The sequence below is a fragment of the Symphodus melops genome, assembly GCF_947650265.1.
Source record: "Symphodus melops genome assembly, chromosome: 20".
Taxonomy (NCBI): domain Eukaryota; kingdom Metazoa; phylum Chordata; class Actinopteri; order Labriformes; family Labridae; genus Symphodus; species Symphodus melops.
Window position 1 is genome coordinate 12013189 of NC_136710.1, and position 23800 is coordinate 12036988.

The window sequence follows — 23800 nt, forward strand, 5'->3', positions numbered from 1 at the left end:
GTATCTTTTATCTTTAGTATGTTTTTGGTGGGGGGGGGGGGGGGGGGGGGGGTGTTAATATTGTGTAAATTTGTACTTCTTTGTTCTTGAAAGATTTCCTTTCATGCATAGCGTGCCTAATTTAACAGAGGTCCTGTTAAGCATATAATTGAATGTAATCCCAGAGACTTTTCAGATATGATTGTGACTTTTCTGTTGTGTGCAAACACAAAGGTCAATTTTGAATAACACAGTCTTTTTGAACATATAAGACCTTGAATTCCCGGTTTGTTACTTTCTGCATGGACTTATGGTAGGAGAACTTGGAGCTTTTAACATCTTCAATAAAAGGAAGTCAAAAAGGACAGAGTGCATCAGAGCGAGAGACAGAGAGAGTTTGAAAATCTGTCGGGACTTCTTCCCAGCGGTAAGAGCTCCATTTGAACAAACACGTGCTCCCCTTCACCCTGCAGCCGCTGGGATACACTTAACTGGGAGGAAGAAGAAGAAAATGGCTTTAAAAATATTAATACAAAAAAAATTCATCCAAAAAATAGTTTTGTGTTATTTAGTTTATGGCTCTGGTGACAAAAACACACAAGGTAAGATTTGATATCACTTTTTTTTATTTTTCATTTTTATGCCAATATTGCAAGTTTTTTTCTCCTTTTTTATTTTAATGACATACAGATTTTTGAGCATGATCTGGAGCTGCAATATGTACAAAAACAAAACTAATGTTATGTTATTAAAAAAAAAAAACACCGTCCCCTTTGTGTTTTATTGCTAAATGTTACAAACGGCACAGGTTTCTACCATCAGCAACCCTTTGAGCACTGAGAATAACTACCACAATGACACCTCTGCTTACCATTTTCTAGAATAATACACAGATACAGTGAGAGTGAAAGAGCGTGAAAGGACGTGGAGAAGAAGAAGTAGAGGAGGAACAACAACAAAAAAAAAAGATCCAATTGTAGCAAAGCTAGCATAACAGGCTGCATGTTAAAACAAAAACAAAAAGAGGAGGGGGGGGACTCCAAATGTACAAACATAAACAAGAGCGATTAAGAGTGAGGATGAAATGTGTACGAGAAAAAAAGAGAAAGGTTAGCGCTCTGTAGTGCAAACAGCCAAATAGTCTTAAGTAGAAGTAAGGCTGAGTGCGACAGAGAAGGGCTCCACACTCCTTTTTTATTTGTTTAAAGCTGCCTCTCACTCTGCCCTGTTTTTGTTTAGCAGTGCATGAAAACTACATTATAAAAAAGACATTTGGCATATTAGAGGATACATACATTGTTCAGAGCTCATTGTAAAAAAAAAAAAAAAAAACACAAACACAAAAAGAACAGCTGCTTTTGGAAGAGCAAAATATGACCAGACACGAAGAGAAAGAAACCTGTTAGCATCGCTAATGTGATAGCGTTTATTTGTTGCTAGGTTAATGTAGCGTGTTTTGAAGAAGTCATGTAACATATTTGACCACTTTAGATGCGTTCTGTATCCTCCCAATCTCTTAAACGCATTCTTTTAAGAGAAAAAAACAAACAAACTGTAAACTAGCTCAGATTGTCAAGGCGATACATTTTTTTTTCTAACAGCATGCATCACCCCCTTTATTAGCTTGAAAAAATGTGACAAAGCCGCTCTGTTCAGACTCGTGTGAAGAGATGAAGAAGCGGAAATTCGGGAGGGGGAGGAGGAAGTGGGGGCTAAAAAGGAGTCGTGACTTGTAAACAAAAAAATGAAAAGATATCGGGACTGTAAGGAGCGAGAGTGGGAGGGGGTGTGTGTGATGCAAATGCAGAGGCTATGTTTAAAAAAAAAAAAAAAAAACTCGCTTAATATAGGGCTAGTAAACAGAAAGAAGGAAAAAAAACACTCAAGTTAGAAATCTACAGTTAAGATTTTGTGACCTCAATCCTGCAGAGTAAAGGGTTCAGGAAGAAGCGCAGAAATTTATTTGGATGCTACACTTGTCGCTGCAGCACCGACGACATCCTCCACGATTTCCAGGATAGACAGGAAGTGGCCTTTCTTCTTTTTTTTTTTTTTTTTAAATACACTCCCAGGCCAACCTAGGCAGCATGGGCGATAATGCACTTTTCTTTTTTTTCTTTTGACATAAGACAAGGGGAGACTTTGTACCAATAATTTAAAAAATATCAATATTACAATATAAAACATTTAACATTAAATGACTGACAGGTGGGCGATGGTAGTGTAAAGGGGGCATAACTTAATCTATTCTTTGACATTGTGAGGTTGCAGGCGAATCCTTTTTTGTTCCTATTTCCTGTTTTTGTTTGAAAGAAGAAAATACTTCATTTTTAAGCAGACATTCAAGTTCCAGTCTCGTTGTTCATTTTGTTTTGCCGGTTGTGTATACAGTCGTACTGTAATACTGAAAATTCACAAGTATTGCCTTAAAGTGTTTATCCAAAATCATCAGACATTTGGATTGTGGTGGAAGACAGAAAACCCCCCAAAAAATCTCAAGGGTTTTCTTTGTTTTTGGAGAGCACTCTTTAAAATGGAGCGAGTCTGACTCTTTATTCCATTACAGCAACTACATATGACACACACATATACATACATACATACATGCACGCACACACACATACAGATTTGCTGGCTGGTGAACTAGTGCTCAGGCGGACTAAGACAACGAAATGACATGTACAATATTGCTGTTATGTTTGGAAAACGCACATCCTCGATGATACACATTTAAAGGCCTTTATGCTCCTGCAGGACACGCAGCAGTCGCCATGGTTACGAATGAGTGCAACTAACTCGGACAGCGAGTTTAACAATGAACACATGCTTTGTTTGTTTTTCTGCAAAGATAACAAAACTACAGGAGATTTTTTTTTGTTTGTTTTCTAAAAAAGAAGGCTGAAAAGAGCTTTTACGGCGCTCGTGACACGTTGTACCAAAAGTGAAAAAGGTGCTGGGCACCACATGAGAGTAAAAAAAAACCCCAAATAAAACGGGTGTCGTTGTACTTGTACACCACCAAAAGAAGGCGTTGATGTCCTTCAGAAGGCTGCTTAGAGTGAAGCTGCAGCAATGAGCTCGGGAACAGCAGAGCTCCTGTGATAAGAAGCGAGGCGTTTGCTTGGTTTTGTGCTATGCACAGGTTCTTCAGTGGTGAGTAAACAGCAGATCAAAGAGCATGGAGGATGATTTTTTTTTTCTGTAGTAATTAAAGTTATCAGTAAGGCCACATCAAATTGAAAAGTCTTTTTTGGAGTTAAATGCCAGAAGAAGTACAGCACACACTGGAAGACACCTCGCTAGGTTTACCGATGTTATCTGATGCGTTAACAGTGACCAATAGAGCGACAGATATTACTGTAGATATGTGACCCTTCTGTCTGCACAGTAAGAATAAACAGTACTAAGGCTATCTTTGAAGTACATTAAGATGACTTGTTTTTGTAACCGTGGAAGTCTAGTTTCTGATGTTTTCTGCAAACGTTGCTATGGCTCCGTGTGAGATGCACTGATGTGTATAAGGAGACGTAGCGCACATATTGAGTATTGCAGGCAAGGCAGAGGCGTTGCTTAAAGCTTTTCTTTTTAAAGACTTCATAAAAAACCAATAACAAAACATAGGCCCTCTGAGGTTATTCCCCATTAAAAAAAAACAACTTTGCTGATGTAAATAAACAACCCAGACTTCAGATTTTTTTTCCCCAAGAAGCAAAGAGTATCAAAACAACAACAAAAAGGTCAGTCCAAAGACTGAAAAAGCAGGCGTTCTGTAAGGTCACAATAACATACAGGCCGGGTTTTTGGACCTTGAAAAAAGGGGGAAACAAAGCCCGGGCTCAGAGGAAGAATAGAAACTATTTGGTAACAAAAGTGTACTATATGTTTAATACAAAAAAGGTATGGAGAAAAATGTACCTTTACTAAAGCTTATACAAGATCCTTGGTCCATAAAAACTATTTCACCGTCATGATTTCTGTGTCCCTCTGCATCCTTGCGCTCCCTCCAACAACATTACATCCAGCCGCCCTTTGGGGAACCACAAAAGAAGGCAAAATAACTGAAAACAGAAAGAAATGTTTATAAACAAAAAGTGGGAGGGGCTTTGGGCGGTGCAAAAAATATACTTTTCCTTTCAAGAGAATATTTTGTACACAATGGATGTATTGTTGTTGTGGGTTTTTTTTTCCTTAGAAAGGTGCTGGTACTCTGAGCCTGCAGGAACTTTTCTCATTCTAAGCACCACAACGGGAAAGGCAGGTCCCTAAAGTAACCACGGGAGGGGAGCGTGGCAAGGAGCACTTTTTTTTCGCGTATTCCCATATGCTGAAAACGTTGTAATGTTGCTCCTCCTTTGGATATTTCCCTGCGTTCGCTCTTTTCTCCTGCCAATTTCAGCTCCTTTGTATCCAAAATCCAAACGCAGCACTTAAGAGTGAGTCAGTTTTTTTGTTTATAATTCCCCATAGTCTTTATACACCTTGTGATGCGTTTCCTCTCAAGGCATATTGTGTTGTGGGCCCCCCCGGTGTGCGTTAGGAGACCACCGCCGCAGCGGCGGTGGAGGCCGAGGACGTGACTCCCGCGTTGGAGGTGCTGTTGGGGCCGTAGACGCCAGAGTTGGCCTCCTGGCTGCTGTTGCTGAGCAGGCTGGAGTTTCCGGGCCGCAGGATGGCTCCGACGGCGCTGCAGTGGGGCCGCGGCCCTGGCTCCGGCGTGTAAGTGAAGGTCAGTGTGGTGGAGTAGATGATGCCGTCATTTCTAACCAGCGTGACGGGCACCTGGACCGGCTGCCGCACCCAGCGCCAGCCCTCACGGAAAGCAGAAATGTCGGGCACTACGCACAGCATGCTCTCCGCACACCTGAGAAAATGACACAAAGACAGAAGTCAGGAGATGAGACTACTGCCTGCTATGAACATGGTGCCATCATTACATTTGAATGACCTGATGGATGTTTGGTCTATCTCATCAAACTGATGGTGGTATCAGCTGACATAACTGAAAAATCTTTTTTGCTGCGCAAACCAAAGTACAGTAATAACAGTTCCGGTAATCCATCATGCCAGCCACAGTTAGCATTAGCTGTCATTAAAGAGAAAACCTCAGGACAGGCTGACAGCCGTCTACCTAGAGTTGTTGGTCACAACCGGGTAGCGGCCTATGACTCGTGGCTTCACAACTATCAACATTACAGAAGGCCGAGAGCTCAACCACGGTGAAAACAGAGGGACAGTTGCACAGAAACTGCACGTTTAGACCTTAACTGAATGCAAGGAGAATTGCATCTTGCAAGATACCAGTTTAAACTTTAGTTTAAATCAGTCAGTTATATTCCAGATATTTTACGGGCCTCAAGATGTCAGGAAAAATCGATAGAGAAACTGATAACGGTTGAAATAATCAGACAGTAATGTCGACACTTTGCTAATCCAGTGAATTTAATGCCTGGAGAAACCATTAAGTTCATCAGACAGTCACACCCTTTTCTTTAACCGTAGAGGCAGAACACACACTAAAAGAGAAATGATGTCTTAAATATGAGGCCAAAGATCACAGATTCTGACTTAATAAAACCCATTTGTGTGGTTCAGATCCATAATCCACGTGCACCATGCACGTTCTGTCAGTATCTCAAACGTCACTTTGAAAACTAAAGAAACCACCTGAGGTGCGTCGTCCTGCAGACGGGAAGGGAGGTCCGACTGCCTCACAGCGTGGTGGTTTCTAATCACTCCTTAAATCTCAGCCTGACAAAAAGGGACGGCTACATTTCACGAGAATGAAAAAAAACCAACTTTGTATTTAAGCTCTTAGAGAAAATAAGCAGTGCACTTCACTTAGTGAAGAAGAAGTAAAGACTCATGATTCATCTCAGGCTGAAGTGATTCATTTGGAGAGAGAGAATTTATTTGTCTCATTAGGCGCTTGAAGAACATTTTGAAAGTGTTTCATAATTCAAATTTTGATTCTAACTCATTCAACTCTCCATCATCATTAAACCTAAAGCCAATAACTGTCTGTGACTGTACGATCCATCATAAACCTTCAAATGAGTTGAAATCGACAATTTGTAGGCTCATAGGGCTAAAATAAAGCAGGTGCACATAATGGATCTCATGGAAAGAGGCCTTCAAAGAGTGTAAATCAAAAAGTAAGATGTGATCAAAAAGCAGCAGCCACACTTATTTTTTCCACAAATAGACCTGTTTTGGATTGTGGACTGATGACCCTGATGAAGGTCACAAGCTTGAAACAAAGTTGATCTTCTTCCTACATGTGTGGCCGGAGCTTTTGGACCTCTTCAAGAGCGTTTCGCTCTGCATCGACTTGGAAGTTGCAGACGTTTGAGCGTGGCCCAAGAAAAGACTCACCTGTACATGGTCTCTGCCTCAACGTCTCCGAACCAGACCCGCAGACTTGAAGTGAAGTTCTGTCCCGTCAGCTCCAGCATGGCGACATCTCCACCGCCGTTTAGCTGCGGGAAAAAAGAGGGGTATTTGTAGTAAGTTTGCTGGTTGGAAAACTAAAGCGCGAGCATGTTAGGTTCAGTGAGGAAAGCGGCTGGGTGTCCTGTTTGTACCTGTAAGCTCTCTACCACAGGCACAGGGGTGACGGGCGAGTGGACGGGGCCCATGCCCTCGTAGAAAGTGTACTCGGCCTTGTCTGTGCTGATGATTGTCCAGGAGGCGCCGTCGTTGATCATCTCCTTGTTTGGTTCCTTTGGGCATGGAGTGGCCTGGAAGAATAGGGGAGAAAAAGAGACGGTGGATAAACCAGATCTGAAGGCAAAGTTACCTCAGGCGTGCATTGACGCGTGAACTTTTCCCCTCACTTGAAACTGGATGATCCTTTCTTGAGAAAGGCACAGGTACATGCGTTCCGTGTCCTTCAGATAGAAGGCACACTTGTGGAGCTGGGAGACTGGGTCGTCGGCGTCCAGCAGCGCCGTCTGCTTGTCCACTTTACGGATTATCTGAAAGGGAAAAAGTGAGGAAAAGGCACAGAGAGAGATTAGCTACTAGTGACAACAAGGAAGATGGGAAAAACAGGAGGTCAAAAACAGAAAGGGAAGGGGAATGATGAAATGCAAAAAAAAAAAAAAAATCCTAGTTGATATCTGAGAAGCTGTTAGCTTAGCAATCAGACTAAACAAGGGTCCAAATGTGAAGTGACAGTTTAAGTTTTCTGCAAATCCAAGAAATAGTTCTACCCCCCCCAAAAAACTTCTTATTATTCCTTTGAGACACTGATGAGACAAAGACGTCTGTTTATTTAAAGAATGTTTTTACCTATTTCCAAAGATTGTTTTAAGAGTCAAGTCCAATCAGATCATTAAAGTCCCTTTTTCTGTCAATTCTGAATGTCTTAGTGCAAGACATTGTCATCATAAAACTTGACACATTTTATGTGGGGTTTTTTTCATGGAAGCAGAACAATCTTTAAACATTTCAACAACTAAAAAAAACAAAGCAATAAACTGAGGAGAAATGTTCCACATATTGTAAATGTTTTGCTCACACTCAGACTCCAGGATTTCAGGGAATCTACAAGGATCGTTCATTGTAATAACACAAAGAACTGTTCCAAAGTAAACACCCCTTCTTATTCACGACCATTTATTCTACAATGATGACATGTTGCTTTTACCAGTCTAGGAAGAGCCATGCCCGTGACCGAGCACACCAGCTTGACTGTCTGACCGTAGTGGATGTAACCGTCTCTCACAGTGAACTCCTCTCCTTCTGACTCCTCGTCATCCACTGAAGACAAAACAAAACAAAACAAAAAAAACACAGAAGAAGAAAGAACAAGTCAGGGACACTTCAAGCGTCGACATTTTCCATAATCACAATCAATCACTCACATTCTTTGTCTGTGATTCAGGCGTGTAATACTATCAAACATGCGTGGGTGACATTTGAAATGAACAGAAGAGAGCTGTCAAAAAGAGTTCCTCTATATAATTTGGGGTTCCTCTAAAACTCTTTTCTATAATATGGTTGTAGCTGGTTGGGTTTCTTACACAGGTGGATGTAGAAGGCGCCCCACTGCTGAGAGCTGGCGTGAAAGTTGCCGCCCTCCACGTGGAGGTAACGCGTGCTGACCGTTTGGGACCGAAGCCGGTTGAAGAGCGCCACCTTGGTCCCTGATGCGATGCACACTTTGGACAGAGACACACAGGTTACACAATGAACAGGAAGTGCTGCTTACAGGTCTTATAGCTGTCAAGGATCAAGGTTATATGGAAGTCAACTTTAGCTACACCGCCCTCTAGTGGCAGAAAATGATACTGGCAACAAAAAAAAGAAAAAGAAAAAAGAAACTAACACTAACAAAGAAAAATAGATTTCACAGCTTAAATAACACAAAACATAATATTTTGTTTTTGAAAATTATAAAAATGAACAGTTTCAACATACGTGTGTTCAAGAAGTCAATTAAAGTGTGTCTTCCACACAAATGAACCTAAATGTGTTTAAGACAGGGTGGAGCCGATACTTACAGTCTGCGTTTTTGAGGGACTGTTTCTTTTTTGAAGGCTTGGAGATGACTTTGATCCTCTTGCTGAGGAAGACGCCGATGTCGGCGCTGTTGCCGTAGAACATCTTGACGGACAGCATGAAGTGCTTTCTCTTGTCGGAGTCGGATATGTACAAGGTTTTGGCTGTGCAATAATTCTGGGAGATGTGATTTGGGGGGGGGGGGGCAGGTAAATAAAAAAAATAAATAAAAAAAAAGGAACAGAACATATTAGACCAATTATGTTTCTTCAAAGTATATCCTGTATGAGTCAGAAAAAACTGACAACTTTATTTGTATTGAGAATGTATTTATTAACATGATCATCACAGTGAATGGGTGGAACTTTGAGCTTAAAAGTCAATAAGATACTTCCTGTGCTTTAACTGTAAAGGGAAGTCGTGTAGCAGGTAAGTAAGAGTGTGTGTAGGCGTGTAAAAGTATGCGAGGGTGTGAGTGGAGGAGCTTGCGTCTCACCTTTCCCTCTAAGTTAAGCTGCTGCATTTCTTGGTCGCTGTTTCCGATGCCGATGAAGGCGCAGGGCTGCGACTCCTGCTCGGAGCAGCCGTCTCGCTCCATCTGCTCCTTCTTTTTCTTCCAGCCGCTGCCCATCAGGTAAACACAGGGGGGAGGGCAGAAAAACCTGCACAGAGACGCAAACAAGTCAATATTCGATGTTCATCAGCGAAGGAGCGAAAAAGCAGCAACCTTATGTGGTGATGATCTCATACGAATTAAAACATTTCAAACAGTCTGCAAATGTGTTGTCGGTCGTAAACGCAACAATATAAATGACAATTAAAGTCTGTGTGGGAAAAACTGTCATTGTGGGTTCATGTCAAGGAAATCTGCAGTTACGGGTAAATCCAGAAGAATCCAACCCTGATGAAAGAAGGCTTGAAATGAAACCTGTTAAACGCTCTTTCCTCTCACTTCTTTACAGCCGATTTCACTTCTAACAGGGTTCGATCCCCGGCTCCTGCAGAAAAATGTCCGATGTGCTCTTCAGACTCTTCACCCCGAAATGTCACCGCTGCTTTGTCGACAGCGTTTGAATTCTTTTGAATGGATTAGTGACTTCTGATGGTCTCACTACACCTCAGTGTGGTGGGAATGCGTAGGTGTGACATGTGGTTATAAACACTTTGAGTAGTCAAGTGTCTTTGGGAGCTGTCAGAATGTTGTTGGGAAATGTTTAATGAAGAATGCTTCAAGTATAACAATAGATGGGACTAGAAATCTGAGATAGTCTGGCATTCATTTCATAAAAAAAAAAAAAAAAAAAAAAAAAGTAAATTTAATCAACAGATGGAATTTTTGCTTTTCGACAAAATTTCCTGGACACAACCGCAATTTATTTCAGTGGAAGAATAAATCATGTAAACATGGATCAACATGCATCTCTTACTTTCAACCACTAGAGGGCAGACCTGAACTGATCTTCAGAGAAGACAGTAAAGACACTTTTTTTTTTTTTTTTTTAAATTCAGCCTACTGTTTATATACAACCAAACAGTCTTTCCTCAGGCTGTCAGGCCTCATTAATCAGATGTTAACATGAGTCGTCCAGCATGAAACTGATCCTTTCAAATAAGCAGAAGTACAAACAAGAAGGGATTCTTTTTCATTTCAGGGTTTCAAACTTCCCCTTTTCTTCTCCTTTGTTTGACTTTAAAAGTCAAGTAAAGAACTCCTGGAAGAAAAATGACGACTTCAGCTCCCTCGAACCGACTCATCTCTGAACCACTTCAGATAAACTCGAGTGCGTCAGTGTGGAACTGGAAAGCGACCTATTTCGCAACACCGGTGTCTGTCTCTGTGGGTGTTTGTCTACTTTCACTCCTATAAAAAGCACAGACAGACAAGAGGTGGTATGAAAGGAGGAGGAGGAGGAGGAGGAAGAGGGCACATTTGCATTCTCCGTGCACCTACTTTCTTTTTAATCCCTTGTCACAATGCAGACATATGATTGGAGGTGCGAGACTGATGCAAACACCGTGAACATGCGGGGTTTAGGAGGCCAGAGGCTCGTGACACACTGAGGCGCTGAGTTTGATAAGTTTATCAGAGAAATTCATCTCAGCCTCAACATTTTTCTTTCCTTGTTTTTATTTTATTTTTTCCTCCAGCTCTCCAAGGATTCTGGGAGTTGAGAAAAGAGTTGGAGGATGGAGGGCTGAAGAGTTGCATAATAAGAAAGAAGTGAAAAGAGGGGAGAGAAGGGGAGGGGGAAAAAAAAAAAAAGCTCTAAAAGTGAGAGAGAGTGAGAGGAGGAAAGATGAGAGCAGAGGGACAGGAGGGATTTAAGGAAGAGAAGATGAGATCAACAGAGCAGAAGAGTAAGATGAAGAATAAGAGTAGCGGGGGGGGGGCAGCTCACTTCCTCCTCCACTGACCTCATATGCTACGGTAGGTCAGAGGGGTCAAGATGCTGGAGTGCTGGAGACTTTTTTTTCATTCATTCCTCGTCATACCTGAAGACTTTGGGGGACAATTTAAAACTCTCTGAAAGTGTCGCTTGTTAAACGTGGACAGAGTCTCAGAAGACGAGGGTTTGTGTCCCTTCATGTTAATGATCCCTCTTAAAGAAGAAATCAGATCTATCCGTTACGTTTAAGGAGAGGTTTGAGATTTAAGGTTACATTTGATGTGTTTTTATCTGTTTAAGCCTCAGCTGAGGTCCGTACTACGAAGCGAGTTCAACATATCCAGGGTCTCTTTGGGTTATCTGGCTTAACAAATCCTGACATAAAAGATCGTGATTATCAGTCCTACGAAGCTGGTTAGCAACCTGATTCGTCGACCCAGGATTACCAAGAGTGCGTTCACGTAAAAGGGGCGGAGTTAGCTTCATTTAACCTATCACAGTCATCACCATATCTACAAACGTTACATTTACAAAAACTACAACCTATATTAACAATATAAATACGATAAGACAAAGAGACACAGCTGCAGTAGCAAATGCAGGATGGACCAAAAAAAAAAAAAAAAAAAGGAATATCAGTATCCCTCAGAATCAGCCCTGTTGACAAACATTGAACCAGAGGCCGAGTAGTTAGTCTGCACGGCCCATGTGGGCGGCTTGGGTTCGAATCCTTTTCGTGGCTTCTTTCTATCCGATGTCTGAATATCTACTGTCCCATCTCTTCAACAAATAAGCACAAAAAAAAACAAAAAAAAAACAAAATAAATCTTAAACAAAGACAAATAAAAACAATGTCTCGCTTTGTGTACCTAGAATCTGTGTGAGCTTTGCTTAAAGGTTATCGAGTAAATAAAACGTGAATATTTATGGAAGAACTAAAATGTGTCATAAAAAAAATAGCAGTTGTTTCTTCTGAACAAAAAGACAAAACACATTGAAAAAAACAAAACATTTCTTAGGAATTCAAGGGCATTTTGACACTTGGCGTGGAAATGCCAGTGACCAGCAGTGGGAACAACTCGGGGTTAAGTGTCTTGCCCAAGGACACATCGGACATGCTGCTGCAGGAGCAGGGGGATCGAACCTTCTGCTTAAGAGTCAACGACTCTACCAACTGAGCCACAGCCGCCCACACACATTTTGTATGTTGAAGTAATAAGTTAGTTTTGTATAAATCAAAAAAAGGAAATAATCTCTTGCAGCTTTAGGCTGTTTTAAACTTGACCTTATCCACCAACGTACCAATGTTTGGATGGAAACCTGGAAGTCTGGATGATAGCTGAAACCATCTCACACAGCAGCACTGATCCATGTTTATAAGGTATAATCTTCCCAGCTAGCAATCCAACATGTCTGTATCTCATTAAGCTCCTGCCATCCTGATGTCACTCACCTTTTCTCATTGCCGTAGGATTTCTGTGCAACTTTAGCGTGCAGGATCATGACAGTTTGGTCACCTCGCTCCTTCAGGTAATTCCTCATCGCTTCTCTGCGAAATAAAAACAAAGAAGGACTTTTATTACTGGAGCTAAAGATGAGGCCTGTGTGTGTGCGTGTGTGTATCTCCGTCGACGGGTTGGGAGGAAAAAAAAAAAAAGAAAAAAAAAGGTGTGAAGTGTGGAATGAGAACATACAGAGACACACATGCACACATACAGCGCACTCGCGGTGACCTCTGGAACGCATTGCACAATCTGCAAGCCAAAAAAAATCGACACTCTCCTCTTCCCCAGCTGGGTCCATTTGAGACAAGGGGAAAAGGGGGGGGGGGGGGTTTGAACCGTTAATGACCACCTCAGAGGGACAGTGAAGAGCGAGAGAGAGAGAGAGCGAGAGAGAGAGAGAGAGAGCGAGAGAGAAAAAGAGAGAGGGGGGGGGAGCGAGAGACGAGGGGCAGATATGAGGAAGAGAAGAAGAGTGAAAAAAAGAAAACACTCGAGCTGAAATAACAGAGTTGAGATCACCAGCAAAGATCCCTTCTCGTGTCAAAAAATGTTGCAAGGGCTGCGCTCCAGTTACTTCTGTCAACTTTGCCAAAACCTCCCACCTCATCTGCCACACAAACTTACTTCACACAAACTTTTGCCCAACATTGTTTTAATTTTGGGGAAAGGACTGCACAGTGCAGCCTTATGATGCAGCACAGACAAGGATGCTGTTAAAACATCAAGACCAGATCAACACAAACGCACAGATGTCAGTGACACCTGACACGTCAGGGTGCTCAGAGGGACACACACACACACACACACACACACACACACACACACACACACACACACACACACACACACACACACACACACACACACACACACACACACACACCTTCTCCACTCTTCATATACCCAATACTAGGCTGCACGCTCGGTTTAGACAGGGCTTTTGTTATGAAAAGCAAGGGGCCCCCTCACTGTGTGTGTGTGTGTGTGTGTGTGTGTGTGTGTGTGTGTGTGTGTGTGTGTGTGTGTGTGTGTGTGTGTGTGTGTGTGTGTGTGTGTGTGTGTGTGTGTGTAAGAGGGAGGCAAGCGGGTGCAGAAGTGTAAAAGGAGGAAGGCAGAGAGAATTATTTCATTTATGAATTTTACAAAGGATTGGTCTTTTGTTTTTTACTTGATTACTTAAGGGTTTTTTAAACTTATTTTTTAACAAAACTGCTACTTCAGTTTCAACTGTTGATTATTATGCATTTTCTATACTGCCAGAAACTATAACTCATACAAATCTAAAAGCTTATTTTAAAACATAAAATCACCACTGGGAGAAAGTGTGACCATATAAAGCCGGTAAAGAGCAGCACAGCCTATTCTAACACAATGTATAATATACGTTGTATAAATTCATATTGCATGATGGAGTTAGGAAGCGTGAGGGGCACGCCATGTGAGCACACAAAAGTTGCTTCACATACACACTCAGACCTTAACACACACGCCATGTTCTCCCTGGCCAGCTTTCACCTCACATTTACACCATTATGTCCGTTTCTAGCTCTGATGTATCCTGAATCCAGGTGCAATCTGTAAGCGCCAACAATAACCCAGAGGAGGCTCTATAGAGCGCCACAGGGATGAGTCGTGAAACCTGGAAGTGAGTTAGCATGTAAGCGCCATGGGTTCTAAACTCTAAAAGTCAATGGGGATTTTGAATGGGTTTGTGGTTAACCCAAGCTAAAGAAAATTTGCCGTTTTGTTAGACCAAATTAATGATGTTAGGTTATACCCCCACTTTTGAAATTAGAAGTTTTTACGAGTCCTTAAAACGGCTGCTGCTAATAAGTGGCTAAAGAAAAGCAGCTGTGCCACACATAGGTAAAAGTGAAACCAAACTAGGACTCACACTGAATACACTGCAGCTTGTGTTTAAACCCCTTGGGGTTCTTTCATAAAGCCAAACAGAATAGAGTTCTAGATTTTCAGCTGTGGCAATTTAAAGATTCACTTTCAAATAATGTGGCAAAAAAAATGGAATGTGTAGTTTTGAGAAAGACAGCTAAAAGACAAGTTTCATGAAAGTATCAAATGATGTTAGAAGGAACTGAGAATTTTAAGAACACTCGGATTGTCAGTCAATTTGAATGTAACGTTCAAAAACAGCAGCACTGTGCTAGCGAAGAATGTTAGCTAAGTCAAAGCTCAACTAAATAAAGTTTGATACTTTTCCCAAAAGAAACCGTTTTTCTCCCAAACACTTCCATGAAACTGGCTGGTCTTAAAATCTTGTGGTTTGCAACCAGAGCTCCCCGATGCAAACACGGCTTTTGTGCAAGAGTCAGGTCAATGTAAATATTGAAACACATGCGGTATATATTGAAGTGGTTTTTCTCTTTGGTACTGTATGTGATTCACTCTTTAGTCTTCACACACGGATGGTTGTTCATTATGGTTTTTTTCTTCATTAGCACTACTCAAAAAAGCTAAATGTACAGTTCAGACCAAAAGTTTGGACACACCTTCTCATTCAAAGAGTTTTCTTTATTTTCATGACTATGAAAAATGTAGATTCACACTGAAGTCATCAAAACTATGAACTAACACATGTGGAATTATATACAATTATAAACTATAAACTATATATAAAAATACGTCTTATATTCTAGGTTCTTCAAAGTAGCCACCTTGTGCTCTGATTACTGCTTCGCACACACTCTGCATTCTCTTGATGAGCTTCAAGAGGTAGTCACCTGAAATGGTTTTCACTTCACAGGTGTTCTCTGTCAGGTTTAACAAGTGGGATTTCTTGCCTTATAAATGGCGTTGGGACCATCAGTTGTGTTGTGCAGAAGTCAGGTGGATACACAGCTGATAGTCCTACTGAATAGACTGTTAGAATTTGTATTATGGTAAGAAAAAGGCAGCTAAGTAAAGAAAAACGAGTGGCCATCATTACTTTAAGAAATGAAGGTCAGCCAGTCCGAAAAATTGGGAAAACTTTGAAAGTGTCCCCAAGTGCAGTCGCAAAAACCATCAAGTGCTACAAAGAAACTGGCTCACATGATGACCGCCCCAGGAAAGGAAGACCAAGAGTCACCTCTGCTGCGGAGGATAAGTTCATCCGAGTCACCAGCCTCAGAAATCGCAGGTTAACAGCAGCTCAGATTAGAGACCAGGTCAATGCCACACAGAGTTCTAGCAGCAGACACATCTCTAGAACAACTGTTCAGAGGAGACTGTGTGAATCAGGCCTTCATGGTAGAATAGCTGCTAGGAAACCACTGCTAAGGACAGGCAACAAGCAGAAGAGACTGGTTTGGGCTAAAGAACACAAGGAATGGACATTAGACCAGTGGAAATCTGTGCTTTGGTCTGATGAGTCCAAATTTGAGATCTTTGGTTCCAACCAGCGTTTCTTTGTGCGACGCAGAAAAGGTGAACGGATGGACTCTACATGCCTGGTTCCCACCGTGAAGCATGGAGGAGGAGGTGTGATGGTGTGGGGGTGCTTTGCTGGTGACACTGTTTGGGATTTATTCAAAATTGAAGGCATACTGAACCAGCATGGCTACCACAGCATCTTGCAGCGGCATGCTATTCCATCCGGTTTGCGTTTAGTTGGACCATCATTTATTTTTCAACAGGACAATGACCCCAAACACACCTCCAGGCTGTGTAAGGGCTATTTGACCAAGAAGGAGAATGATGACCAGATGACCTGGCCTCCACAGTCACCGGACCTGAACCCAATCGAGATGGTTTGGGGTGAGCTGGACCGCAGAGTGAAGGCAAAAGGGCCAACAAGTGCTGAGCATCTCTGGGAACTGTTGGAAGACCATTTCAGGTGACTACCTGTTGAAGCTCATCAAGAGAATGCAGAGTGTGTGCGGAGCAAAAGGTGGCTACTTTGAAGAACCAAGAATATAAGACATATTTTTATATATAGTTTATAATTTATAATTGTATATAATTCCACATGTGTTAGTTCATAGTGTTGATGACTTCAGTGTGAATCTACAATTTTCATAGTCATGAAAATAAAGAAAACTCTTTGAATGAGAAGGTGTGTCCAAGCTTTTGGTCTGAACTGTATGTGTCGTGTCGTAATGTATCGTCTGCTGGGGGTTTTGAAGTGAGCTGCAGCTAACATTAGCTTAATATATGCCTCGTCATTCAGCTTGTGTTTCCTCAGTATTCATCGTGTATGGGTCGCTGTCTCCCAGACATAAACACACCTGAAGGTTAAAACCAGTAAAAACACTGAATAAATCTCAAACCTGTAACTGTTCTAAACTTTTAGTCGTCACAAATGTTTCATTAAAAAATGTCCCTCTTCTTTATCATGGATTTATTTGTTTAATCTCTATTTCTTTAAAGACTTTCAGTCACACTACATCAACATAATGTTTAGTCTATACAGTTGGAACTAAACAGTAAGTTGTCCAAAGCAGCGATTTTTTTTAAAGACTATGGGACTTTGGTATCAGAATGGTACTCAGGCCAAAACATGATTCCAGTATAAGTTTCCATATCAAGGAAGAAAAAAGTAAGCGATTTTTAAACATCTTCTTCCAATAATATATTTCCAACAATGAAAACAAGATTCTGAATGCATTTTAACCAAATGTATTCCAAACTTTCCAAATCAATTTTTACCTTGACAAATCCCCCAAAAAGCTTAAATTGAATCAGACCAAACCTCTGACTCTAAAATCATTGCCAGTTTTTTTGTGTTCGCGCCAGGACAGTGAGTAAATATCCAAAAAGATTGCTTCGTCTCTGTGTTATGACAGCAGAATCTCACAGTAGTGTTGGGGTGGATTCGTGCGACGGCCCTGGCTTGTGGTTAACACTGTTCCACAAACCACTCCAGACCACTGTGGCCAACACAGGGAGAGAGCATTCCCCCCCTCAACACAGACACATACTTCTTCACCCTAAGATTAAGCTTTCACTCACAGTCCTTCTGAATCCATTGTAATCGGCTCTGTCTTCATAATCAGTGCTTTCCGCATAACCTCTGAACAGATAAAAAGATGGATCGCATGTGGTAACAATCAAATGAAACTGAATATCCCAGAATCAAATGCATAACAAAAACCCAGCGGTGGGTCCATCTTTACAAACGAGTGGTGTGCTGCCAAGCATTGTCTGAACCGCTGAGTTTTATATTCAAATCTTGAGGGGAACCCAAAGTTTACACAGATACCAAATATGTCAGGATGAGTTTTGGGGAAATGTGTTAAAAAAAAAAAAAAAAAACTAAAATATTTCCATCTGATGCAGTGTTGCAGCTATAAAAATCATTTTATCTTAAGGCCTTTGCACACCGAGTCAGTTTTTGGTTTTTTTCTGGACGCGTTTTCGAACGACAGATGAAAGTTTGCGCATCAGTGTGCGATTGACACGTGTGATCTTATTTCCGCAGACCAAAAAAAAAAAAAAAAAAAGTCAATGTGCAAAGATGAATTATATAAACAGCTAAACAATGAAAAAATAATGACACCACATATAAATATATATTAGACCCAGAGAGATGTTTCACTTCCACCTACCACTATTACAGTTTATTTGACAGGCACCATGCACTGGTCAGAGAGAGCTGTATCGCTCACATCTGAGGTCCCAGGGCAGGAAGTGTTATTGGTGCAGGCAATCATGGTTTTAAAACCCCTGTTGTCACTAGAGGAGGAAAAAAAATCAATTGATGCAAAAATCGATTTTCATTTTTTTGGCTGATCAGTCAGTGCTAAGGCTAGCTCTTTAACTTCGTAGAATGCCAAGTGGAGCAGGAAATTCAGCCAGTCTCACAGATGACTGGAGTAGATCCTGACGATGTTCTAAAATAGACTTTGTATTTTGGATTGAACACGATCCTGGATTCATGATTCAGTCTGAATCGACTCATGAGACACCGAAAGATTCCCAGCTCTAGTCGTTTCCAATTCATCATTTCATCCAATTCTCACCGTATTTACACACTGATGCAAGAGGCGGTTAGGTAAAGTGTCCAACCGCTGAACAGTTGTACACCATTCACACCCTCATCGTCTTTACCATGGACACCTTGGAATGTTTCGGGAGAAGCTGGAGATTCAATCCCGATTCTAACATTGAGACACAGATTATGATAAACCGTTTTCTTTCATACTGCCATTATTTTGTAGGAAATCTTCCGTGGTCATATTGATGCATAATTCCCACAGACATTTATTCCTGGGCAAATATTGCTGACGTAGTCTCTACAGCTGTTTGTTTGAACACGGGGTATCAGTCGGGTTCTGTCAAAGATCGGGATAAGCAGTTAAATAACAATATACAAATGTCTTAAAAACAGAGACTTGGGGAAAAGTCATGAAAAATACTGAACAGTAACGTGTGCAATAATCAATAATAACAATAAAGTATCATTCTGCAGTTAAAAAAGCAGGTTAATTAAAAGTGTTAAAAGATGCTGTCGTTTTCATACATGTGTCACTCGTAGCCAGCTCAATTCAATAAGAAACGGTTAAAAGGAAGAGCAACAAAGTCCAAATATTTAAAGGCCACAACATGTTGTGATTTCAGTCGACATGAGGAAAAGTTCATTGAGGAAAAATAATGCCAAACCTTTTCATACTTAACGACTTCATTATTGATAGGAGGGTGATGCTGCGCGCTCTAATAACTACCAGAAAGGAAACATGAACGCTAACTGCAGGGATCAATGACGATGGAGGGGATAAAAGGGACGTCTGGGTAATCACTCATCGGTTACACATACTGAAACTCGTGACACACAAATACACAACTGCACGCACACACACACACACACACACAAAATAGAGATTAGGTCTCTTCCTGAGTGCTGAAAGGAAGCAGAAGTGAGAGAGACAGTGACCAGGGCACAGCTTGGCTTCCTTGGCAAGAGTAGCGTGCAGACAAACAAAACGACCAAAACCGAGAGGGGAGCGTGCAAACCAGAATTACACACACACACACACACACACACACACACTTCATAGGACACGATAGGATTGAAAATGCTCAAAATACAAACAGGGGCAGGATAAAAATGGTGGAAATCAATCCCCTTATTTCATCAGATTTCATCAGTCAGGAAGTGGGGGTGCCGATGGGCAAAGCAATCGTAACACACTCACACACACAAAACCAGATCCACACGTATGGGGAAAAAAAAAAAAAAAAAAATAAGGGCAACCAACACAACCAGGGGCTTGAACTTATTTGTAAAACAGAGAAAGCTGGTCATTCCGGACATGTATGCATGATAAAGCAGCAAAGAAGTGAACAACAAGCAAATGACACTTTAGTAATACATTAGACTTTTTTGGGGGGCTTTTATTATGGTTAAAAAAAAAAAGGGTGCTAAAGTAGTGTGAAAAAAAAGGAGGAAGCAGCAACAGAGGTGTCAAGTGAGAAAGATCCGGGCGAAAAAGAAACTGTGATAAAGATACCGGAGAAATTGAAAACAGAAATTGTGCGACGAGTGAGATAAAAACCAGCCAGACAGATTTACTAAACGAGACACATATTCAACAGCGGGGGTCGGTGTGTGTGTTTTAGTGCGTGTGTGAGCAGAGGGAGTAGGTTAAGCCAAGCAGACAGGCATCTGTCCTGTACATCTGTCACCGCGTCCACAGCCGAGCGGGGCCGTCACAAGACCCCCTGTTAACACACACACACACACATACACACACACACGCATGCACGCACACACACGTGCAATGTGAAACAGCTCAATTAAGATGATCAGACTGCAATTAGTGTTCACCCGTGTGAATCACAAAAGGTAGATTACATACATCTGAAGAGTAGGAGGTGTAAAAATAAATCAGCTGCTCGGGCTGCTGATCTCCACGCTTTCTAAACCCATTCTTCACTTATGAATGTAGAAGTGACTCACTGACAGCTGGAGCATGTGCAATGATTAATGTGGCCATGTAAAAAGTTGAGCTCCGAGCAAACAGGATCATGTGGTATCTTGTAAAAGATCTCTGTTTTGATCATCGACTTTTAAGATGGGATTTTTAAACAAACACCGCTGTATTCTGTCGCAGTGATTTGTGTGTGTGTATTCTCAGTCAAACATAACCATGTTCTAAATTCAGTAGAAGTTGTTAAATTGAGAAAAGAAAAAAAAAAGAAGGCCCTTATCCACATCCACACACACTCAGAGGATTCTTCTTCAGTTGTTAGAGGGTCCAAAAGCCCTTAAAGGTGATGTGTGTGTCCCCTGACAGAGGCAGCTCCTGCATGTTCATGTGTTCTGTTTGTGTGTAAAGTGTGTGTGTGCGTGTGCATGTGCATTTCTAGTCCACGTGTGTCATGGATTGTAATTCCAATCGAGTAGCCTTCCTGACAGGGCGGCCCTGCAGGACCCAGAGTTCTAGCTGCCCTAAAAAGCCCCTTTAGCTGTTTCTGTTTGTTGCCTGGCAAAAATTTGAAAGGTGTTTTTTTTTGTAGCAAAAACAAGGGGGGACAAAGTGGGTGTGAGAAGACTTAAGGACAGAGAGCCAAAAAACAAAGAATATATCTCGTTAAAAAAGTAGTGATTTGCGCCTGCCGGGTAAAGACTGTTTTGTGTCCATCATATTTCTGCCCTTTGAATCCAATGTGCAAACAGATGCCAGCGGACTGGAGGCACATGAATGAAGAGGGGGACACATCAAAAGGTGCTGGGCCCCCTTTTCTTTTTTTCTTTTTTCCCTAAACCATGCTCGCCTGTTCCAAGCAGTACGCAACCCCTCATTTTCCCTGCTGAGCGACACGCGCAAATACACACACGTACGCACACACTGGTGGCCTTGAAGAAAGAAAAGAAAGAGAAACAACGACATGCAAACAAGTGTACACACACACACACACAGGAAAAAACCTCCAGAAGCCACAACATCCATCAACATTATGTGTTCACCCGAAACGTTGCTCCAAATGAGTTGGAACGCACATAAGAGGAGCAGGATAATGAAAAACTTGCGGAGCGCACAGCGAGTGCAACTTTAGCCAGCGAGTCCTCCGAGGAGAGAAAAAAAAAAAAAAAAGGAAAAAAGGTGAATCATCGTGTTCCCGGTTTGTTTCTCTTTAAATAACTGTGCGGCATGTTTTTCATTTCACAGGCACGCTGAGGCAACGTGTAACACAGCTTCAGAGTTCAAAATGACAGACCATAACAAGTAAGAACCAAAAGATGTTGAAGAACAAGAGGTGATCAGATAACAGCTGTCTCATACAGGAAGTGAACACAAACATGCTGTTTCTATTGTTGTTCTGGCAACAACAAGCAGAAAACATACTAACATTCTCTTCTGTACAAAATTATTTTCTTTCCGATTCCGTAAAAGAACTCGACTCATGTCAGTCAGATGATATTTTTGAGCTGACATCGGCTCATAAAATGTTTGGACTGCAGAAAAATGTGTGTATTCATTTCACAAAAACCTTTTTTCAATCACGCGTGGCAACTTAAGCTTCATGTTCAGTTTGGTGAAAGAATATTACAACGCCACAATAAAAACACTGATCACTTTATATTGTAGCTTAAAGGCAGGGTAGGTCATTTCCTCCAGATACACTTTTTAAGATTTTGGTTGAAATTCTCTTTAGGTCCTGAGAGAAATTAATAACTCAGGTGCTCTGAAAAAGAAAACGAAAAAAAATCCGTCATCTGCACTCGCTTCGAGTTTAACGAACCGATCAAGCCTCCTCGTCTCTCTGCTCGTTCTCTACCCCATGCATGCATGAGCCCACACTCGGCAGGAGCTGAAATCTGCTTCCGGACCAACGGCGCTACTGCATGTAAGTGAGGGGCGTGGCTTTTGAGGGAGCACAGAGGGGAGGGGGTGAAGTTGGAGCACGGACAGAATGCTACTTTTTAAAATCATGCTAGTTTTACGTACCCTGACTTGAAAGGCTGACTGATATGCCAGTAGCCCAATATTTACAGGCCAATATTGGCCTATTAAAATATACCAGTACAAGGCTTACATGTAGTTTACCATATGCTGTACATAGAGATTAACCTTTTTTTTGTTTTTTTTTAACAGATCCTATAATGCAGAATTTTTTTATACATTTCTGTAGATTCAGAAACTGGCTTCATAGGTTTTAATAATGAACAACTGCTATTTGTTGAAGAAAGCTGCCTTCAGAGTTATTTTGCATAACTGCACCAGTTCAAACCAGGGCTGAGAAAATTTGGGTGTGTCAGGATTTCGATTTGGAGTCTTGGGCTCACGTTCCAATTCAGAATCTATTTTCTATTCAAAAACGATTCTGGATTCATGAGTCAAAGTCTTTTTCTTTTTTTTAAATTAGTCCAGACCTCAGGATCTACTTCAGTCATTGGCATTCTGCAGTTAAAGAGCTAGCTTTCGCACTTAGCAGGGAGTGACTGATTAGAAGAAAAAAAAGATTTTTAAACGTTATGAATTCATTTAAAATCGCAGAAGATAATTTGATTTTTACAACAACAGAAAAATCCCAACTTTAATGCACTGTAAAAGTAGCTAATTCCAGCTAATTCATGACAATTTACATTTACTCCTCTTATACTTGAATTTCCCTCGGGATCAATAAAGTATCTATCTATCTATCTGGCTTTAATCTGCATGGCTACTTTTGAAAATCCTCACCAGAAGAAAAGTGAGAAGTTTCTCCAAAAGAAGTATTTTTTTGTTTCTTAATAGGCAGACATATTTGGATGTGTAGTGAACACTAAGCCCCATTACACAGACGATGAATCCAATGATCATTTGTATGAAAATTTACTCTCTTTTTGATCGACCATGCTTTACAGAAAGCTCTGTTCTAAACACCAAGATCATACTTACTTCCAAAAGCTGAGGTTTAAAAAAAAAACACCTATAAAAAGGCTTGTCGTTCACCGTCTTAGAGTCAGATTTGTTTTGAATCAGCGTATACACAACATTGCATATAACAGATAACCATACAAATACCACAATGACAGCAAAGCGTGGTATAGAGGGACAAATCTGCTGAGAGTAGTTTATTTGAACTCACCTTGTTAGGCGCTGCGGCTGAGGGCGCTCCCCGAACTTCCTGCAAAGACAAAAAGTGAGAAGAAAAACATGAGTGGGTTGGTAACTAACCACAAACACGCTGAGTAAACACGGCTGCAAACAGCGGTGCACCTAAACACACACATAAACACATGCTTGACACTCTGCCTCACACGATGACAGTGTGAGGGAGGCGAAAGAACGACGTGTTGGTGGGACGCTTATCCTCGCATTGGACCAACAATTAAAGAATATTTCATGGACTGCAGGATTCTGTGGGGATTTAACCGAGTGTTCAAAGGGTGACCACACACAATTATCTCGGTTATCTCGCTTTTGTCCTCCCGCAGTGGTGAACAGATAAGGAGTTGTAAATTTGGTGGTGGCGCAGACGTCACTGTTTAACAAAGCGGCAATA

General features: G+C 41.4%; 1 protein-coding gene across 2 annotated transcripts in view; it reads right to left on the reverse strand.

Annotated features, from left to right (window-relative positions):
- Window positions 1–587: 587 nt before the first annotated feature.
- rbpjb (recombination signal binding protein for immunoglobulin kappa J region b) overlaps window positions 588–23800 on the reverse strand; it is a 53386-nt gene continuing 30173 nt past the window's right edge. For both annotated transcript variants that reach the window (XM_079371741.1, XM_079371742.1), the window contains 10 exons: window positions 23384–23422; window positions 12322–12417; window positions 8978–9143; window positions 8484–8658; window positions 8004–8141; window positions 7628–7740; window positions 6813–6953; window positions 6561–6716; window positions 6352–6455; window positions 588–4840 (listed from right to left, as the gene is read on the reverse strand). In XM_079371741.1, the coding sequence (XP_079227867.1) occupies window positions 4513–4840; window positions 6352–6455; window positions 6561–6716; window positions 6813–6953; window positions 7628–7740; window positions 8004–8141; window positions 8484–8658; window positions 8978–9143; window positions 12322–12417; window positions 23384–23422 (1456 nt within the window). In that variant the 3' untranslated portion in view covers window positions 588–4512. The remainder of the gene's footprint in view (window positions 4841–6351; window positions 6456–6560; window positions 6717–6812; window positions 6954–7627; window positions 7741–8003; window positions 8142–8483; window positions 8659–8977; window positions 9144–12321; window positions 12418–23383; window positions 23423–23800) is intronic.